General features: G+C 40.2%; 3 protein-coding genes and 1 long non-coding RNA gene across 4 annotated transcripts in view; 3 read left to right on the forward strand and 1 right to left on the reverse strand.

Annotated features, from left to right (window-relative positions):
* The window catches only part of LOC140951488 (follistatin-related protein 5-like), a 12,614-nt gene extending 12,558 nt beyond the window's left edge, over positions 1 to 56 (reverse strand). Inside the window, exon 1 of the mRNA XM_073400747.1 lies at positions 1 to 56. This exon is cut by the window's left edge and continues 67 nt beyond it. The gene's annotated coding sequence lies outside the window, so the exon portion shown is untranslated.
* LOC140951487 (tubulin alpha-1D chain-like) overlaps positions 1 to 17,947 on the forward strand; it is a 116,906-nt gene that overhangs the window by 95,888 nt on the left and 3,071 nt on the right. The gene's annotated exons all lie outside the window — the stretch shown is intronic.
* Positions 1,655 to 2,393, forward strand: LOC140951854 (uncharacterized). The gene is made up of 3 exons (XR_012167322.1): positions 1,655 to 1,834; positions 2,075 to 2,131; positions 2,300 to 2,393. It is a non-coding gene; the product is annotated as an uncharacterized lncRNA (long non-coding RNA).
* LOC140951493 (AP-2 complex subunit beta-like) lies at positions 13,399 to 17,834 on the forward strand. The gene is made up of 7 exons (XM_073400753.1): positions 13,399 to 13,497; positions 14,757 to 14,845; positions 15,698 to 15,823; positions 16,063 to 16,149; positions 16,241 to 16,308; positions 16,627 to 16,713; positions 17,640 to 17,834. Exons 1-7 carry the CDS (start codon positions 13,427 to 13,429, stop codon positions 17,712 to 17,714), a joined length of 603 nt encoding a protein of 200 aa, XP_073256854.1. The 5' UTR covers positions 13,399 to 13,426; the 3' UTR covers positions 17,715 to 17,834.

Below are 17,947 nucleotides of genomic sequence, written 5' to 3' on the forward strand. Positions count from 1 at the left end.
GATTTATCTGCCGTAGATATTGCTTCCTCGCTGACTTTAAGTGACTGACGCGATATATTTGATACTGGAGGGTCAAGTGTATTGTGCCCAGGCTTCCACCCTTACCGTAATCCGGAGTGGAGCTGGTGGCGAGGAAGCCAAAGAGAGGGTTCTCTGACAATAGCCAGGAATGGAGACCACCGTCTTTGTCTTTCGCTGACAAGTTTTGCGATTCAGTAAAGGCAACAGAATATGAAGGGAGATTCTTTCTCAGCTTACATATCAATGGATTAAAACCAGGCCTAGAGAAGACTCGCATACTCACCCATATAACGTTTAGCTGTTGTTTTGCTCTTTTACGGAGGACTTCTTTATTGCCTAAGCACCAATTGCTAGTAATAAGTTTATGCGTTACTAAAAGCACACCACATTCCTGGCTTAAACCAATAAATACACTACATTCTTACTTGAACCTCAAACATACATGCAAACTGAAATCCCCACCGTTGTACAGAAGAGTCCGGAGTTTTCAATAAGTTAAGATATTTTGAAAAGTTTCGGCTGTCATTAATAGATGGCCTGTTATTGCCATCTACAAAATGATGTTAATATTATGGGATAAATATGCAAATGAGGCTGCTGAGGGCCAGTGACGTCGACCAAAGTAGTCTGCTAGGGTCAAATTTAACCCCCTTTGGTGCGTTCCCTTTGCGTTCCGTGTGCGTTCCCTTAATTAATAGGCATATGGGTCGAGTCTATGACGTCACTCATTGTTATAACCTAGGGAAAAAAATGCGTTCTTTCATATTAATTAAGTGCCTAGTCACTGCCTTCCCGCATACTAATTTGGATTTCCTGCATACTAATTAAGTCTCTTCCTCAATATATAATGAAGTGGATAGGTTTACTAATGAGCGTCACTCTACTACAGTAGGAACAATAGGCTTGCCTAGACTTGCCCGGGCTCTTTTAACCCTGATTGGATAGTAAACAATCTATTATGTGTTCAACATAAAAGCGCGCTCTCCGTTCAGCATTTGATTCTTGCAATCGCTTTGCTAAGGAGAACATTTGTCCGAGTTCGCGTGTGCGAGAAAACCTTTATTCACTTTTTTGATATCATGGCTTTTATTACCAACGTTGATCAGCTTCAAGCTATTTTGGATGCCTGTTCCAGGGACACCCAACGTCAATTTTTCGGAAAATATCTGTTCGGAAGACGATTTGAGATCTAGAATTTTCGGAACATTTGTTGCAAAATTTCTTGTTTCCCTGCCTCTCCTAGGATTTTCGAACATCTAAAAAATGGGATAATTGCCCATCTTTAACGGATTTTTACTACCCTAAAAAGGTCATCTAGTATTTTCGGGAGCCTTTTCTTTGGCTAAAATTTTCGAAAAGGTAGGTTTTAATCCCTTTAATTTTCGGATCACTAGACTTTCAGCTAGGAAATCCGAACAGATGAATAATTTTTAGGGGATAAAAATATGCCTATATCTACGGTTTAAATACTAAAATACATTTAACAATGCTATGTTTAAGTGGTTTTGAACTATATTCTCGTTGGGTGCCCGCGCTGTTCCTCGACCCACGATTGGGAATTATTGCTGGAATATATTTTGATACCCGATGAGTGGATCCCAATGGTGTATGCTCGGCTGTCGGAACTCACCGCTCAAGAAATACCAGTAAGTATTCTATTTCGTCTCTGAGTTCTTTCCTGATGACGATTTACGTTTAATCTGTACGTTACCGAAGCGAGTTTATATTAATCTTTACTTAACGTTCTACTCCACAGATTGAAATCAATCAGGACACGGGTAGAGATGAAGTCAACGATCTACTGAGCGATTCGGTAAGTTTTGAAAAACGACCTTGAGTAATTTAAAGTTAAACGACCTTGAGTAGTTTTCTGTAACCGAGTTTTCACGCATCATTTATGTTCGTTATGTTAATAGACTCGACTTGGGTTAGATTTGCATCTGACGTGTATCTTTTGTTAATGAAACAAAAGGACTTTTAAACTCGATTTGCTTCAACTTTTTGTAGACAGTTGTCATATAATACTCATCGAATATGTTTCCTTGCTTTACAGTTTACAACTGAAGAAATGCAGGCCGTAAATGAGATGGAACGTATGGCGCTAGACAAGGTAACTCCATTTCCTTTTTAATACGCAACGTACATGAATTGTTTAGTGATGAAACAACATTACGAATCTCCTTATTCGTCGGGTTATTCGTTCAATGCCCACCTATTTCTCTAAAATGAGCGAGATTTCAAAACCTAAAGTAATCTGATTTCTTCTCTTCTTATCTAGAATAACAACGAGTTGGCACCGTTATCAGCGCAAGATACACGGGACAATTTCTCTGATGAGGTAAGCATTCATGATCATAAAATTATTTTTCTTTCACGGAATTAAGTTTGCACTATTAATTGTTCAATCACTCTATTCATTTTCAGTGGACTGGCGAAACCAGTGAATTACCGACTTGGAACCCGTCGGAAACCGTAAGTCATCTTTCATTTTCATTTGTTTAGAATACGCTGAGTGCAAACGTTCCTATTAAAGTTTTTGAAATGTATACCTTTTAAAAACTAAATTTTTTAGGCTCACCAAAAAAGACAATATCATTCATTCCATCGTTTATAAGAGTCGGAAGAATATAAAACTTACAGTTGGCTTGGTATTTATGATTTCAAGACGTAAATACTTTATTCTTGGTTATCGATTTCGCTTTCACTGATCAAATATTATTTTCTCCCAAAGTTAATTCGTTTTTGCGGATGATTGCACCCATAATGAAATCTATTCTATTCTTTTGTTGAAAATAAAAACAAAGCATTTGCTCAATGTACTAATATTCAATCATCAAGCTGAGTTGAAGAAAATAGACAGCGTATTATATACTAAAACAAGTATCACAGCAACTTAAGTTATTTGCACTAAGCAGTTGATTGTAGCAATATAGCAGAGTTATAATAGTACCGGCCTGCTGATCTCTCAGAAGTCAATTATGTTGTGGATCGACACATAAAATTAAATTTATTCTGTTGATTCAACATCAAAAACAAACCATCTACCCAGTTGTTGAGTTATCACGCTCATTGTAGAAAGATAGAGTTTATCAGAGTTTCTTGTTAGTTGAGCTTTACACTAAGACTAGGTCACGTTTACTTATTACAGGAAATTCAATCCGGGGATGGTCACCCTCCACGAGCCAAAAAGCCTTGTAAAGAGCATCGTTGTGACACCTGTGGGAAGACCTTTACTCGCCCCAGTCATCTAATTACTCACCAGCGAATCCATACTGGGGAGAAACCGTATGAATGCACCCGTTGCGAGAAACAATTTAGGAAAAAGGAAGACTTTACTCGTCACCTGAAAGCGCACGACAAGCAAGCTGCCGAACGGACGTTTACTTGTAATACGTGTGGAGAAACCTTTCACATCCGCGCCCCTTTCAACGCTCATGCCACTAACAGGAAACGACCCGCCGCTAAAAACGTAGACGCACCTGCTGCCAAAAAACACAAGAAGTCCGCTAATCCTGGTACTTCACCAACTACACCGCAAACCTCAGCGCCCGGGTCTAGCTGGCAAGAAGATCCTGTTCTTATTCCTTCGAACCCTATTCCTGCCGCGGAGGAAAATATCACCGACACGTACCGTCAACACTGGCCCCAGATCCGTACCCGATTCAGTCCCCGTAACCGTTTACAAGACTGGTACAATTTCCGCCTGTCTTCGATCAGTCCTGATTCCCTCCGCGAACAACTACACCGCATCTTTGCTGATCAGCCTACAGTTTTCAAAATCAACTTTTCCTTTGGTTTTATTCTCCGTAATACAGAGACTGGGGCCCTCCAGTATCATCATCCATCCGCGAACAACCATTTGGTGCTAGAACAACCGTTCCTGATTTCAAGTCCAGACGATTTAGAGCACCTATATCAGCAGATAGCGGAGATCGATTTCCTGGAGTGGGTGCGGCAACAAAGACCAAACTCAAAATAGGTGGTGGATCTGGTCACTAATGTGACGTGGTTTGTATCGAAGATCAGGGATCACCCGATCGGACGTGGAAAACATCTCCCCGGGTACGTTGTCGACAACCGTGGAATAGAACCCCTGGAAAATAATGTGAAAACCGGTAAACCCTACGAAGATAATCTCTGTTTCTTCCGCTGCCTATCACTTTACAGTGGTTGCCATACGAGGAATTTAGAGAGAGATACCCAGTTCTATTACCAACAGTACCGAGGCGCGGGGTTAGGAAAAAAGAAGTTCCATGGAGTCAAGTTGTCCGAACTAGACGACCTAGAAAAATTGTATGAAGTGAATATTCAAGTGTACACTCTCGCCCCCTACTCAGAGCCACAGTGAAGACGACGACAATGAAGAAAATACTCCCGAGATTGCCGCCACCCTGCTTCGCCGCTCTCACCGCCACTACTCCAGCACGCTTTACTTGAACTTGTACGAAAACCATTTCTCGTATATTAAAGACCTGGCCCGGTACAGTAAATCCTTTTGCTGTTCAAGATGTGGCAAGTACTGGAAGACATCGTCCAGATTGAAAAGACACGAAAAGACCTGTGACGGCAAAGTCCAGCTGAAGTACCCAGGCGGAGCTTACCATGTCCCTAAAACTATCTTTGAAGAATTAGAAGACGAAGGTATTGTCGTACCAGAAGAATGGCGGTACTTCCCATATCGTGCCACCTTTGATTTTGAATGTTACTTTGATAAAGAGAAAGCGCAAGAATTAAAGAACACTGAAAAGTTAACCTGGCAGTCCGCCCATGTGCCCTTAAGTGTGAGTGTATGCAGTAACGTGCCTGGTTACCAAGCACCTAAATGTTTCGTGTCAGAGGGAGATTCAGACCTCCCTTTTAAAGAGTTTGTGCAGTACCTCACCACGATTAGCACCAAAAGTTCATCCCTTCTCCGCCAAAGGTACGCAGAAGTATTTGAAGCACTGGAACCGCAAGAGGCCCGAATAACAGTGAATCCCACGAAGACCGATTAGCGCAAATACTCGGAGACATCCAGGAAGGAAATGTAGAGTCTGGAGAAGATGAAAATAGTGAAGAAGAGAGCGAAGATGACAGTAGAGGGATTGATTTGCGGGCAAGCGATGACGAAGAAGATGAAGAAGAGATTGAGGCTGAGAATGAAGAAGATCGTGCATTCATTGACGATGAGCCGAGCGGTGAAAACGACCCCTCCTTTTATCGAAGTGGACAGAGAAAGAAGACAGCAACTGAGACAGACGCGGGACCAGCTAGAAGAGTTACAAGATATTGTAGGTGGTTCAGAGGACGTCAGTGACAAATTCCTCAGTAGGAGAAACTGAACGCCTACATACAAGAACTGCCAGTGTTTGGTTTCAATTCCGGAAAGTACGACCTGAATGCTTCCAAAGAATTCCTGTTCCCGTACCTCATCAAGCATCAGCCCATCAAATTTACTGTGAAAAGGAATAATAATCATATGTGTATCAAGAAAGACTCTTTAAAGTTTCTGGACATCTCTAATTATCTCGCTCCAGGGTTCAGCTACGATCAGTTCCTGAAAGCGTACGAGTGCGAACAGACCAAGGGATTTTTCCCATACCAGTGGCTAGACTGTTTGGATAAATTAGAAGAAACATGGCTGCCCCCTCACGCTGCCTTCTACTCAAGTCTGAAGAACACCAACATCACGGGTGAAGAGTATCGATACTGCCAGCAAGTATGGGAAGACAATGAAATGTCCACCTTTAAAGATTTCTTGGTTTGGTACAATAATCTGGATGTAGTACCTTTCCTCGAGGCAGTAGAGAAAATGAGTCAATTCTGGCAAGAGAGAAAGATTGATATGTTTAAAGATGGGATTTCTGTTTTTGGTCTCACCTTTAAGTACCTGTTCTCGTTTCTTGATGAGCAAACCTACTTTAGTCTGTTCGACCAAGCTAACAGTGACCTGTATCACTTGATCAAAGACAACAACACTGGAGGCCCCTCAATCATCTTCCATCGTTACCATGAAGCCGATAAAACGAAACTCAGGGAAGCTGAAGAAGGCCAGGCTGCTTAGCTGTGCCAGAAGATCGTGGGTTACGATGCGAATGCTTTGTACCTCTGGGCTATTCTCTATTTTCCAATTCCCCATAATACATTCTGTTTGCCCCCCAAATTTTGCATAAACCATTGTTTTTAAATGCTCCTGGGAGTACTGCATTTTCCCAAGAGCATTTTAAGACAATAAGTTATGCAAAATTTGGGGGGCAGACAGAGTGTATCATGGGGAATTGGAAAATAGTCAATTATGCAGAACATGCCAACGGGAAGTTACACGCGACGCCTGGCGGAAAACGACTTCAAACCTAAAAGCTCTATAAAGATGGCGATTGAATGGCTTGAATGGGTGGCGCACAAGGAACGAATCCATATTCGTCATCAACTCAACAATACAGAAAAGCGTATCGGCGATCGAAAACTTCCCGTGGATGGTTTTCACGCGCAGACGCAAACTGTGTACCAGTTTCAGGGGTGTTATTGGCACGGCCATGACTGCGCTCTCAACCGCGGAAAAGAAGTTAACGAGAAACGAATCAAACCTATGACGGAACTGCTGGAAGAAACTAGAGCCAACACCGAGTATATTCGAAGCAAAGGCTACCGTGTCGTGGAGATGTGGGAATGTGAATGGCGCCGGATGAAGAGAACCAACCGAGAACTGCAGCGGTTTATCGCTAAGAAGTGAGAAGAACCCTCGACAAAGTCAAGATCATGAGTGCGGAGCGAATTTTGAGCGAGGTGCGAAATGAGCGTTTGTTTGGGTGCGTGGAAGTGGATATTCGCGTACCAGAGCATTTGGAAGAGAAGTTCAGCGAGATGTGCCCGATCTTTAAAAACACCAACATCAGTCGAGAGGATATTGGAGAGTTCATGAAAGCCTACGCTGAGGAGCACGGCATCATGGCTCAGCCCCGTCGCAGCTTGATCGGGAGCATGAAAGGAGATAAGATTCTGCTGGCTACACCTCTTCTGAAATGGTACTTGGAACATGGTTTAGAGGTCACGAAAGTGCACCAAGTGATCGAGTTTAGCCCTGAGCCCTGCTTCAAATCCTTTGGAGATGCTGTGTCTGACGCGAGACGAGAAGGCGATGTAGACCCGAACAGCCATCATTGCGGATACCATGAAATTGGTAAGTTTTTGTTTCATTCTGGGATCATAGGTAGGAGAACGATATGTTTGTATACAGAAAACTGATATAAACCTTGCTTTTTTAGGTGGGAAATTCATCGTATGGTAAAACAATCACCAACCAATTGAAGCATAGGAACGTGGAGTATTGCAGTGACGTTGAGGCCAGCCGAAAAGTGAACACCCCTCTCTTCCGCAAGCTGGATAATATCACGGAAGATACTTATGAAGTAGAGTCTTGTAAAAAAAAACCATCAAGTTAAATCTTCCAAGCCAAATCGGTTTTTTCGTGTACCAATATGCTAAGTTAAGAATGCTGCAATTTTATTATGATTTTCTTGACAAGTATCTCGATCGCAGCGATTTCCAAATGTGTGAGATGGATACAGACAGCGCGTATATTGCCATTTCTGGGGATAGTGTTGAGTCTTTGGTAAAACCCGAATTAAGGGAGGAGTTTGAGCGGGATAAGTGTAACTGGTTCCCAAGAACCGACACCAGGGAACACAAGGCTTATGATAAGAGAACCCTAGGTCTTTTTAAAGTTGAGTGGGAGGGTCAAGGGATTTTGGGGTTATGTAGCAAGACCTATTATTGTTTTCGGGCGAAAGATAAGTTCAGTTGTAAGGGTGTTAATAAAAAATGTAACAACATTGACAAGGACAAGTATTTAAATGTTCTTCTCACCAAACAAAATAGCGCTGGTGTCAATCGCGGTTTTCGTGTTGTAAATAATACTATGTATACCTACACCCAAGTCAGAGACGCGTTCTCTTATTTCTATCCGAAACGCAAAGTTTTGGCTGATGGAGTCAGCACCACTCCACTTCACATTTAAGTTTTCAAGTTTGTAAAAATTGATTTTGTAAATAATTTTCGTTTTCTCAAGTTTTTATATAGCATTGTATATAAAAGAGTTTCCTAAATGTCTAAAAAATGTCATTTGTTCATAGTTTGTAAATAAATCATTGGTTGAATTTAATCGTGGCTTGTTTCCTGACTCGTCGCGCACGACTTACACGCGAGATCTCCACGCGCGCCCAGGGGGAAAAACACAGGGCTAAAAAGGTGCCCTTTCTGCACTTTCTGCCCGATCTGCTCTTGAAAATCAACGATAAATTTCGTGTCGCAAATAGTTTTACTCAGTTGGTATCTAACATTCGTCCTGTCAGCATGAAGAAACTAAAATGTAAACACTGCCCCATACCGGGATGTCATTCTAAATTTTTAGTTCGATTAGCAAATCATTTAACTCAAGTCCACGAGTTATCGGAGATAGAACGAAAATATTGGCTTCAATTTGCAAAATTACAAAATACCAATGCGATTCGTGTGTATGACAAGGAGGCTGAACCCAAAACAATTTTTCTATAAATGAGAATACGCACAAATCAGTTAATCAGTTGTGATCATGGACCCGAGATGGAAACATCCTTTCCCCGCGCTTGTGGCCGGCCCAGCAAGTTGTGGGAAAAGTCAGTTTGTAAAACGTTTACTAGAAGCAGGAGAAGCCTGAACCGGGCACCAGTTTTTTTGTTGTCAGTATGAGGAAGAGGAAGAGGAAGAGGCCATGCGAAAGGCATTGGAGGAGCTCGTTTGACGGCATGAATAGAAGAATTCGTCGCACACTCCTCGTCTCGCCCAGAATAAACTTTTCTCCTTCGCATAAATATAGCGAGATTTTATACAAGAAAATACGTTAAAGAGTACTTCGGCGCTCGCTATTTTTTGAAAGTTTTAAAATTTTTTATTTTCATTTTATTTTCCTTTTTTTAAAACAATTGAATATTCTCTTTTTTTTTTTCATTTAAAAATCTTGAGAAAAAATCTGGCGTCCAGAGTCCAGAGTCCAGAGTCCAGTCCTGATTTTATACTATGCCGTTAATTCCACACCTGTGAAGGCAAAACCTGTTTTCACACGATGCTAATTTTACTGAAGTTATTACATTTGCCCACTCACTGTATTGATTACTTAAGAAATAAACTAGGGGTACCTTCGGGTACCTTCCGGCAAGTGCCAACGAGGCGAATTCGTTTATCTTTTGTGAAATGTGCCTATTCAGATCTTCGCGATATTATTTTTTTTTCATAATTTTAGAGGTTTACAATGGATTCCGCTATAGAAAAACTATAAACTATAAAACTATAAACGTTAGAAAGAAAAATATAGTTCAAATGAGGCCTTTGACTGCTGAAATTAAAAATAATAATTAAATTCCGAGCAACAGCGTCATCAGGGATAAGAAAAATATTTTGCTTGGTAATATCCATGAGAAAAAGTTGGTGTAAAGTAAAATATGTGAAAAGCGCAAGAATGGGGCGGAATGTATCAGAGGTATAAAAATATAAACTTAAATAAAATACAAAGATCTAATGAGCGAGGGTCACAGGTCAAAGATTCTCTTGAAAGGCATAATGATAGTCTTCAAAACAAAAGGTTCGCAAATTGCGTTGCATTCCTCATGGGAGTTTTGGTCTGTCTCAACGTAAATCAAAAAAACTTGCTGGTTGACAAAATCTAAAGACATGAATAAATTCTAAAAAAGGTCCGCAAATACGTTGAGGACTGGCTCAATGTAAATCGATCTGCGAAGAACACGCTGGTTCCGATTAAGTTTTGAGAATATAACCCTATACCTTGATCAACTGCCACTTAAAATTCAATTCACAAAGCAAAAGAAAATACGAAAAACCCTGGTTCAGAGTCGAGAAGCGAACGCGCTACCTCATTGTAAATCGAGCTGCAAAGAATAAGCTGGTTCTGACAAAAATTTGAGCGTAAAACCCTATTCCTTGATCAGCTGCTTCTTTAAACACAATTTATAAAGCAAACCAGAGTACTAATTGCCCTTTCAAACTAGAAATCGTATTAGAGCTTGCTCACCTGTTAGGTCCTCTTGAAAAGACAACGAACAGCTGCCCACTGAATCACCCAATTTCGGACCACGAGTTATAAATACAAGACCGTGACGCCACTACGCAAATATGGGGTCTTACTTACACCCAAATATGGTCAAAAATGCAAATTTTAGAGTTTTTGCCTACGTCGTGCGGGATTATAAATCTGCCGCCGAGGCAACCTCGCTTGTTAGCTCGGTTGCCTCGTTGGCAATAAGTAGCTGTAGTTGAAACATAGACTTTTCAAGAATCTTCAAAAACTTTAAGAGTAATACCGCGCTTCAAAGGTGTGCAAAGGTCGATAAAGGCGGTCTTTATCGGGCCTTTATATGCCTTTGAAGCTCAGTAAATCCATTGATTCGTCCAATGGGTTGACATCTGCAGCCCTCTTATCTAACATTGTGGCATTGTTTCATCGATATAGATAAAAAAAACCTTGGTGCCTACCTCACAAGGCTTGCAGTGCAGCGTTTTTCCAAATGAATAGCATCAGACGCATGCGACAATATCTCTCTCAGGGGGGCTGCTATAGACGTCTACGCTCATTCATTCGCTGCCCAGGTACCGGTAACCAACCACGAAAGTGATTGGCTATGGTAAGAATTGCCTTATGGGTTGCCTAAGTTGCCTTTTACCTGGATAATAAGCTAGTTATTGGTTTTGACATGACGTCGCCAAAAATAACTATCGATCCTCCTTAGTTTTACTTTCATGAAGAGTTAGAGCAGCTTTTAAAAAGCTTATTCTCTTACAATTTTTTCTTTGAGAGGGTCCTTCGTTTTGTGATAGAGTACACTTGAATTTCTAACATTTTGAATGACACAGCATGATTTAAGACAGGGGCACCCAACGGCAATTTTCGGGAAAATATCTGTTCGGAAGACGAATTGAGAACTAGAATTTTCGGAACATTTGTTGTAACATTTCTTGCTTACCTGCCTCTCCTAGGATTTTCGAACATCTACAAAATGGTATAATTACCCATCTTAAACGAATATTTACCCTAAAAAAGGCCACCTAGAATTTTCGGGAGCCTTTTCCTGGCTGAAATTTTCGAAAAGGTAAGTTTTGATCCCTATAATTTTCGGATCACTAGACTTTCAGCTAGGAAATCCGAACAGATGAAATGTTTTTAGGGGATAAAAATATGCCTATATCTACCGTTTAAATACTAAAATACGTTCAAGAATGCTATGTTAAGTGGTTTTGAACTATATCCTCGTTGGGTGCCCCTGTTTAAGAGAGAGCTGTGGTGTAGGGTAAAAAGGTGACTTATTTTGGGTAATTTTGCTATCTGAATAGTCCTTGTATCAGAAAAAACATTACTTTAATGATTATAAGTTTTCCGAGGGATTCTCGCTCTCTCAGCAAAATTAGCCTTAGAAAACAGCCGACATTTCGCGACGCCCACCACAGGCTTCCCGCGAAATGAAGTCTGAGAAACAAGCGCAGAAATTCCATACTGATGACGCGTCACTTCCCATATCTGGATAACGCTTCTAATTGCTGAAGCAAATTTCCCACCCGGCACGACCAATTAGAAGCACTACCCACATTTGAGTAGTAGAAGTAGTGACGCGTCATCAGTATGGAATTTATGCGCTCGTTTCGCACACGTCATTTCGGGAGGAAACCAGTGGTGGCGTCGCCCCAAAATGTCGGCTATTGGTGCCTCTCAGATGGGTACCAATATGGCGTCTCCATTAGGCTGCAAAAAAGTCTTTTTTTCTCAAAATCGGTTTCAGTGCAAGGCGCAAACTGTGTGATATTACAGTTATACGGACCGTTTTGCATTCTACGTCTCCATACAAAGCTCTATAAATTTAAGTAAAATTAAATATTTCTCCAAATATCTCTCATAGAAATGATTGCACTGACATGAATCTTGGCGGGGTCTTTGCATATCTGGAATTTATCTATTGAACGAACGGCTTCGTATCATATGTTCGATGGCGTGACAGTGAAAAACAGTAATAGAAATTCCATTAGACTGCTTCCTGGACTTATCTTTATGTAAATTCTGCGCATAACTCCCTTTGGGAACTAACTATTCAGTAGGATTTTAATGACTACTGCACAGGCTGTACATAATTGAACACCTAATTACTTGATTTATTTTATTATTTTTTTTACTTGAATCCCCTGTTCTTCTTTTTACACCCTCGTTTAATTAGAACAGCTACTGTTTTTTTTGTTATTGTTGTTGTTTTTTACCTTACTTTCAATGTTCTAAAGAACGAAATAATATTATAGATGATCATATTTTGTGGTTAGCAAATTATTTATCTTCTTTAATAACAATTTTTAAAGAGGGTTTAACCCCCCCCCTTTTTTTTTTCCTACTCACTTTTTTCATTTAGCTGGGATAAATTCGTCCCCATGCTCCTCTCATTTTGCACTGGAACAACAACTGGCTTTTTAGCTACTTTCAAAGTTTTGAAGAACGAAATAACATTATAGATAATTATATTTTCTGGTTGGCAGTTTATTTAATTATTATTATTTTTTTATATAAAAAAGTCTATTTTAAGTAGGGTAACCCCCTTTTTTCATCGATTTTCGTTTTCATTCAGCTGGGATAAGTTCATCCCCAGACTCCTCTCATTTTGTACGTCATCATGCTGACGATTACCTATGTCGTGAGCAGCAAAAAAATTGTTTTTGCTACTTTTTGTGGGCCACATCCATGAGAAGAGGAATTTTTGTCTACTAGCTGAGGAGTTTCCAAGTTTATTTTACTTGCTAATTGGTCTGCTGTGGAGGCTATCTGAAGTATTTTAGAGTAAGTAATCAAGTACTTTTTATTTCCAAGACCTTTCAGTACTTTCATGTGTCAATGCTGCAGGCATCTTGCTACGGTTATAGCTAGTGGATCTATAATTGCCCTAGAAACCTGTTTCCCTCGCTTCAAGGTCCTTAACTTTATATTATATTATATATTAACCCTTCAGTTCCTTTTATTTTATTTTGCACTGTGTATTGTGTTGGACGTGGTTGCATTGCAGTTGTTGGTCGCTCAATATTGGTGCTTTTTCTAACTATTTAACTATTAACCAATTTTATTTGTTTTTAACAACACTCTCATTTACACACACCCTCCCTCCCCAACTTACCCACTATTTTAGTGGAGACTTGGAACCCTTTCATTAGGGATTCCATACCACACTTGTAATGCCACAAAGGTTACTAGAGAAACAACTGTTTTTTTTTTGTTTTTTTTTCAAAGCGGTTAGGAACATAGAATATGGCAACAGACACTTTAGGCTGCTTTTTAAGTATTGGGGTTTGATTAAGACATTTTGTTGTTAATTTTCTAGGAACGTTTTCTCGTCACCAAGGACAGATCTACATGGACCTGCAATTTTCCAACAGAGCCATGCAGGCCATGGGAGATTTCGCAGTTCAATTTAACAAAAACAGGTGATTTGGATACTGTTCTGTTTCACTAGTTGTTGTACATGGAATTCGTGTACATATAATTTATCCACTTCGCACTTTGTAGTCTTGAGCACGGGTTAACTACAAGTCCATCTCAAACTACTAGCTAGCGTAAATTGTCCCACAGTAAACCAGCAACAATATCAACAACAAAACATTATATGAAAGAAGATCATCGCAGTTATAGACGCAACTTTTGCAGTTGCGAAAAGAAAGTCTGAAAAAAATTTTGGGCTTGCACGGGATTCGAACCCTTGACCTCTGCGATACCGGTGCAGCGCTCTCAATTGAGCTAACAAGCCAACCGGGAACAGGCCGTTGAATGGTTCGTTATAAACCCGTGAAACGGTGATGATGAAATTATTAATATATTATTAATATATGAAAGTCATTTATGAGAACCTTCATTTACTTAATTACAATTTCTTGGCTCGCAATCAGCGAAAAGGCTAGTGGGGGCGCTCAGATTAATTAAGTAGAAGATCACAACTTTTATAACAATATTAAATAAAAAGCAAAGAGGAAAAGACAAGCAAAAAATGTGTAATTACGTCAAAAACAAGAAAGGCCTTTCGTTTTCTCTTGCTATTTTACCCATCTTTTTCTTTGCTTTGAAAATTTTGGTTACCAAAGCTTAAAAGAGATGAGATAGCGTGACCCACACGTTCAAAGGCTATGCCGATCAGAAATGGACTTGACCACACTTCAAAATGCCATGTTCTCTATCTCCTTCTATGTATTGTGGTTTGAATTTATGATTACTTAAGTGTCAGGTGTTAGAAAAAAGAAAGTTAGCCACTCGTTACTTTTCACTATGAACTTGTTTTCAATATTGCCGAATTACGCGTCTTAATTCGTTAGGGAACTCAACATTAGTTAAGAAACTACTGGTGAGTAACAAAACCACAGCTTCGTGCCAAACAAATTATATCAAACGTTACCAATAACACAAATGAACTTTGAAAAACTGTTAGGCTAATAAGTTTTCAAAAGCCACACTTTCAATCCGTTTTAATTTTTTTTCAAAGTTTGTCCGGCCATCCGTGCGTTCTTTTGTATCCTCTGTTATTTATCTCTTCTTCTAATGCTTTGAGCGATTATTTTCATGTTTCACTCAATTTGGCGGCAGTTTTCAATGTTTGAATTTTGACGAATTTTGTGACACAGCCCATTTGACGCTATCTATAGTGCTATGAAATTTTTTTTGCCATATGTAGTAACTACAGTTTTTTCGTTTCCAGTTTTGGCCTTGCTCCAGCCTCACCGTTGAACGTTCCAACTCCTTTACTCGCCAACAGTTCAGCTGAAACTTCGCTTCCTGTCAACACAAGTATGTGGTAACAGAGAACTCTTGACCCTTAAAGCCCCAATATCAACATGCATTTTCTCTACACTGAGATTCATACATTTCTTATGGTACTGCTGGAGAGAATTTGTTCAAACATCAAGACATATCATCTTTGTAGTTCATGTTATTAATTCTCATGGCTTGTATGTTTTATAAGGCCGTGTTACCGTTGGGAGAATTACACAAAATTTGATGCTCGTAACTTGGAAGTTGAAGGGTTAAAGACGCAACGTTAGAAAGTAATTGCTAGAGCATCGTTAAGAAAAGTTGTTTTAAAATGGGGTTCACAGTGCCTATAATATTTTCTCTTTTTTCTTTTTTCTTTATTCGTGGGTGTTACCTATCCAGGGGTGATGTTTGCAAACTGCCAGTCCCAATGTATCTACCTGTTGGTTTAAAAAAGCATGATATTCGTGGTAAAAGATACATGATTGCTTTAAAGACGGCGTTTCTGATTGCAAGTACTTCCCTTCCAAAGAGCTCCGGGTTTTAGTGGAAGTTGCGGCACTTACTCAAGAATGACACACATTTTGTGGTCAAAGCGCCCCCTGTTCAAACGTGAGGGCGGTATTACAGAAAACTTTTTGTCCTGAATAGGATTGTTCATTTGTAATTTCGAGCAAGGAAGGACCTTGAAGCCACATTATGACAATACAAGTAGGGCTGGTGTACGATATACCATGGGAATAGCAAGTCTTGAGTTGCGTCACAAAGAACACAACAATGATCCCTACCCCTTACACAATAACACAATAAACTTCACCCAATAGAACGAGACAATAGTGCACATATTGACTTGGTATATCGAGCATTGTTTTTTTTGATCCATTGTAGCGGGAGCTGTTCAGAGAATGGACCCATTAACCAACCTCCAAGTTGCTATTAAGAATAATGTGGACGTGTTCTACTTCAGTTGTGTTGTTCCTTATAATGTGTTGGTTGCTGAAGACGGACAAATGGGTAAGCGAGCAGTCTCTTATGTTTCTTTTGAGTCATAGTAGATCGAGAGCACGCGTGAGGGGCGAGCGGTGAAGCCGCGAGGAACGAGGGCTGAATCTCTCCTCCTTTTTACCATTAATTTGCATAAATTTACCTTTTCGCCCGCGTCCGCCCGTGGCTCTGACCGCTCACGTTCTAAATTTTCTTAGTTCCATTTTAGCAAGAAAATAGTGGCTGACTCAAACTTTTTTTTCTTGTAGACCGCAAGGTCTTTTTAGCAACTTGGAAGGATATTCCTGCGGAAAATGAAGTGCAAAATCAAGTCTCTAACATCATGTTTTCCTCAGGTAAAACTTTTCTTCTGATTGGCCAGTGAAATGTTGAAGTAGGGAGTATTAAGAAAGTGTCATTGTTCTCGTTCTTTTTACTTTACTGTAGACGTGGCTCAGTCAAAGCTTTCAGCCAACAATGTTTTCACCATCGCTAAACGCACTGTGGAAGGCCAGGTTGCAGTCATTACTGTTCTTCTTGTTACTTTAAATGTTATGTTAAAGGGACACTTCCACTGTTAGAAAAATGACCGAAATTTGGTTGAAAAAATGTCAAAATTCTAAGTTCACTTTAGGTGATTTTAGTGGACAAAGAACTGATGCGATAATCGCCTTTATAAAGTAGAGCTTCCATTTAATGACATCACGTTTATTATCCCAGCTCAACTGTTGATTTCTGGGAGATTCTGATGGCGCTGCGGTACGAGGTTGTACCTGTGGATGTGTTAACCTAAGGCATTTATGTTATTCTCCTGGATTTCTTTCTTTTCCCAGGACATGTTGTATCAATCATTGAAATTTACCAATGGAATATGGGTTCTAGCAGAGCTCAAGATGCAGCCTGGTAATCCTGTGGTACAAGTAAGTGACCCGGCGCTGGTCATTTCACTTTCCTGTTGTTAGAAACTGTACAAACTGTAGCCCTGAAGGGCTACTTTAATCAGTCCAACTGGCCGTTAAAAAGCCTTTTTTGAGGGACCATTTTATCCTTTCTAAGCCTTATTTAACGTCTCATGTCCTAAATTCCCGGTAGCCAAATCCGGCGCTTATTTAAAATACGAGAATCAAAGAACGCTTGCTTTATTATCGAGTATCCCCAGGGTGTATCCTGTTAAATGCCCCACAGCTGAAAACGAGTCGTTTGTTCAGTGTGAAAGAACATACTGGGTCAGTTCAATAAAATTTTTATTTACAAGAGAAGCTATTGTTTTAGGGTCTGAAAACAATAGCTACACTTGTTAATTACACTTGTAAGAGTTTTATTAAGGGCTTGTTTACATGGAGGTGGGGGATCCCAGATAGGTGAGGTTACATGCGGCGGGTCACCCCAACTATCATGTAAACGTGGTCAAATTAAAATGAAAGATTATATGGACGGGCGGGTTACCCCACCAAAGCGGGTAACCTCACCTACCCGGGGTCCCCCGCCTCCATGTAAACAGGCCCTTAATTGATCCCGGGTTTCTGTGATGACGCGTGGTTTGGAATGGTTTTTAATTGAGTGTCGTAAGTTAGCAACTACTAAAACCAATCACGGTGGATGCAAACAGTCAAGCAAACCAACCAATTAGAACACGAGTTAAATATGTGTAGACGGTGTAAGGTGTGGAAAAAACGTTCGATTTAATGAGGAGTGGTGTCATTGTGTATAGCCTGTTGTGAACTGGAGGTATCGTTCAGACGAGGTTAATGCGGGGGGATCCGGAACGGTTCCTCACGCAATTTAGTTCCAGTTCATTTTTGAATTCTTTATCGTCGTTTCTAACTCGTGTTTGTTGTTTCTACAGTTGTCCTTGAAGACGCGCGCTATGGACGTGGTTATGGGAGTGCAAAGCGTGTACGAAACCATCCTACACAACTAAAACCCAGCGGCACCCAGTAAAGAGGTTCATTTGCTGAGAATTTCCGCACGTTTAAGAATAAATCGGCTAGAAATATTCAAATAGAGTAAACTGAAATAAATACATTTGGCGTCAAAAGTTTCTAACTGTGTTGTGTTTTATACTTCGTGGTGTTTGGCGGGAAACGCCACCTGATGTGTATTAAAAAGGCAAGGATCTGAGGGCAACACGTCGATAGTTTCTCAATCTTTCCA

Source organism: Porites lutea, chromosome 11, assembly GCF_958299795.1.
Source record: "Porites lutea chromosome 11, jaPorLute2.1, whole genome shotgun sequence".
Classification (NCBI taxonomy): domain Eukaryota; kingdom Metazoa; phylum Cnidaria; class Anthozoa; order Scleractinia; family Poritidae; genus Porites; species Porites lutea.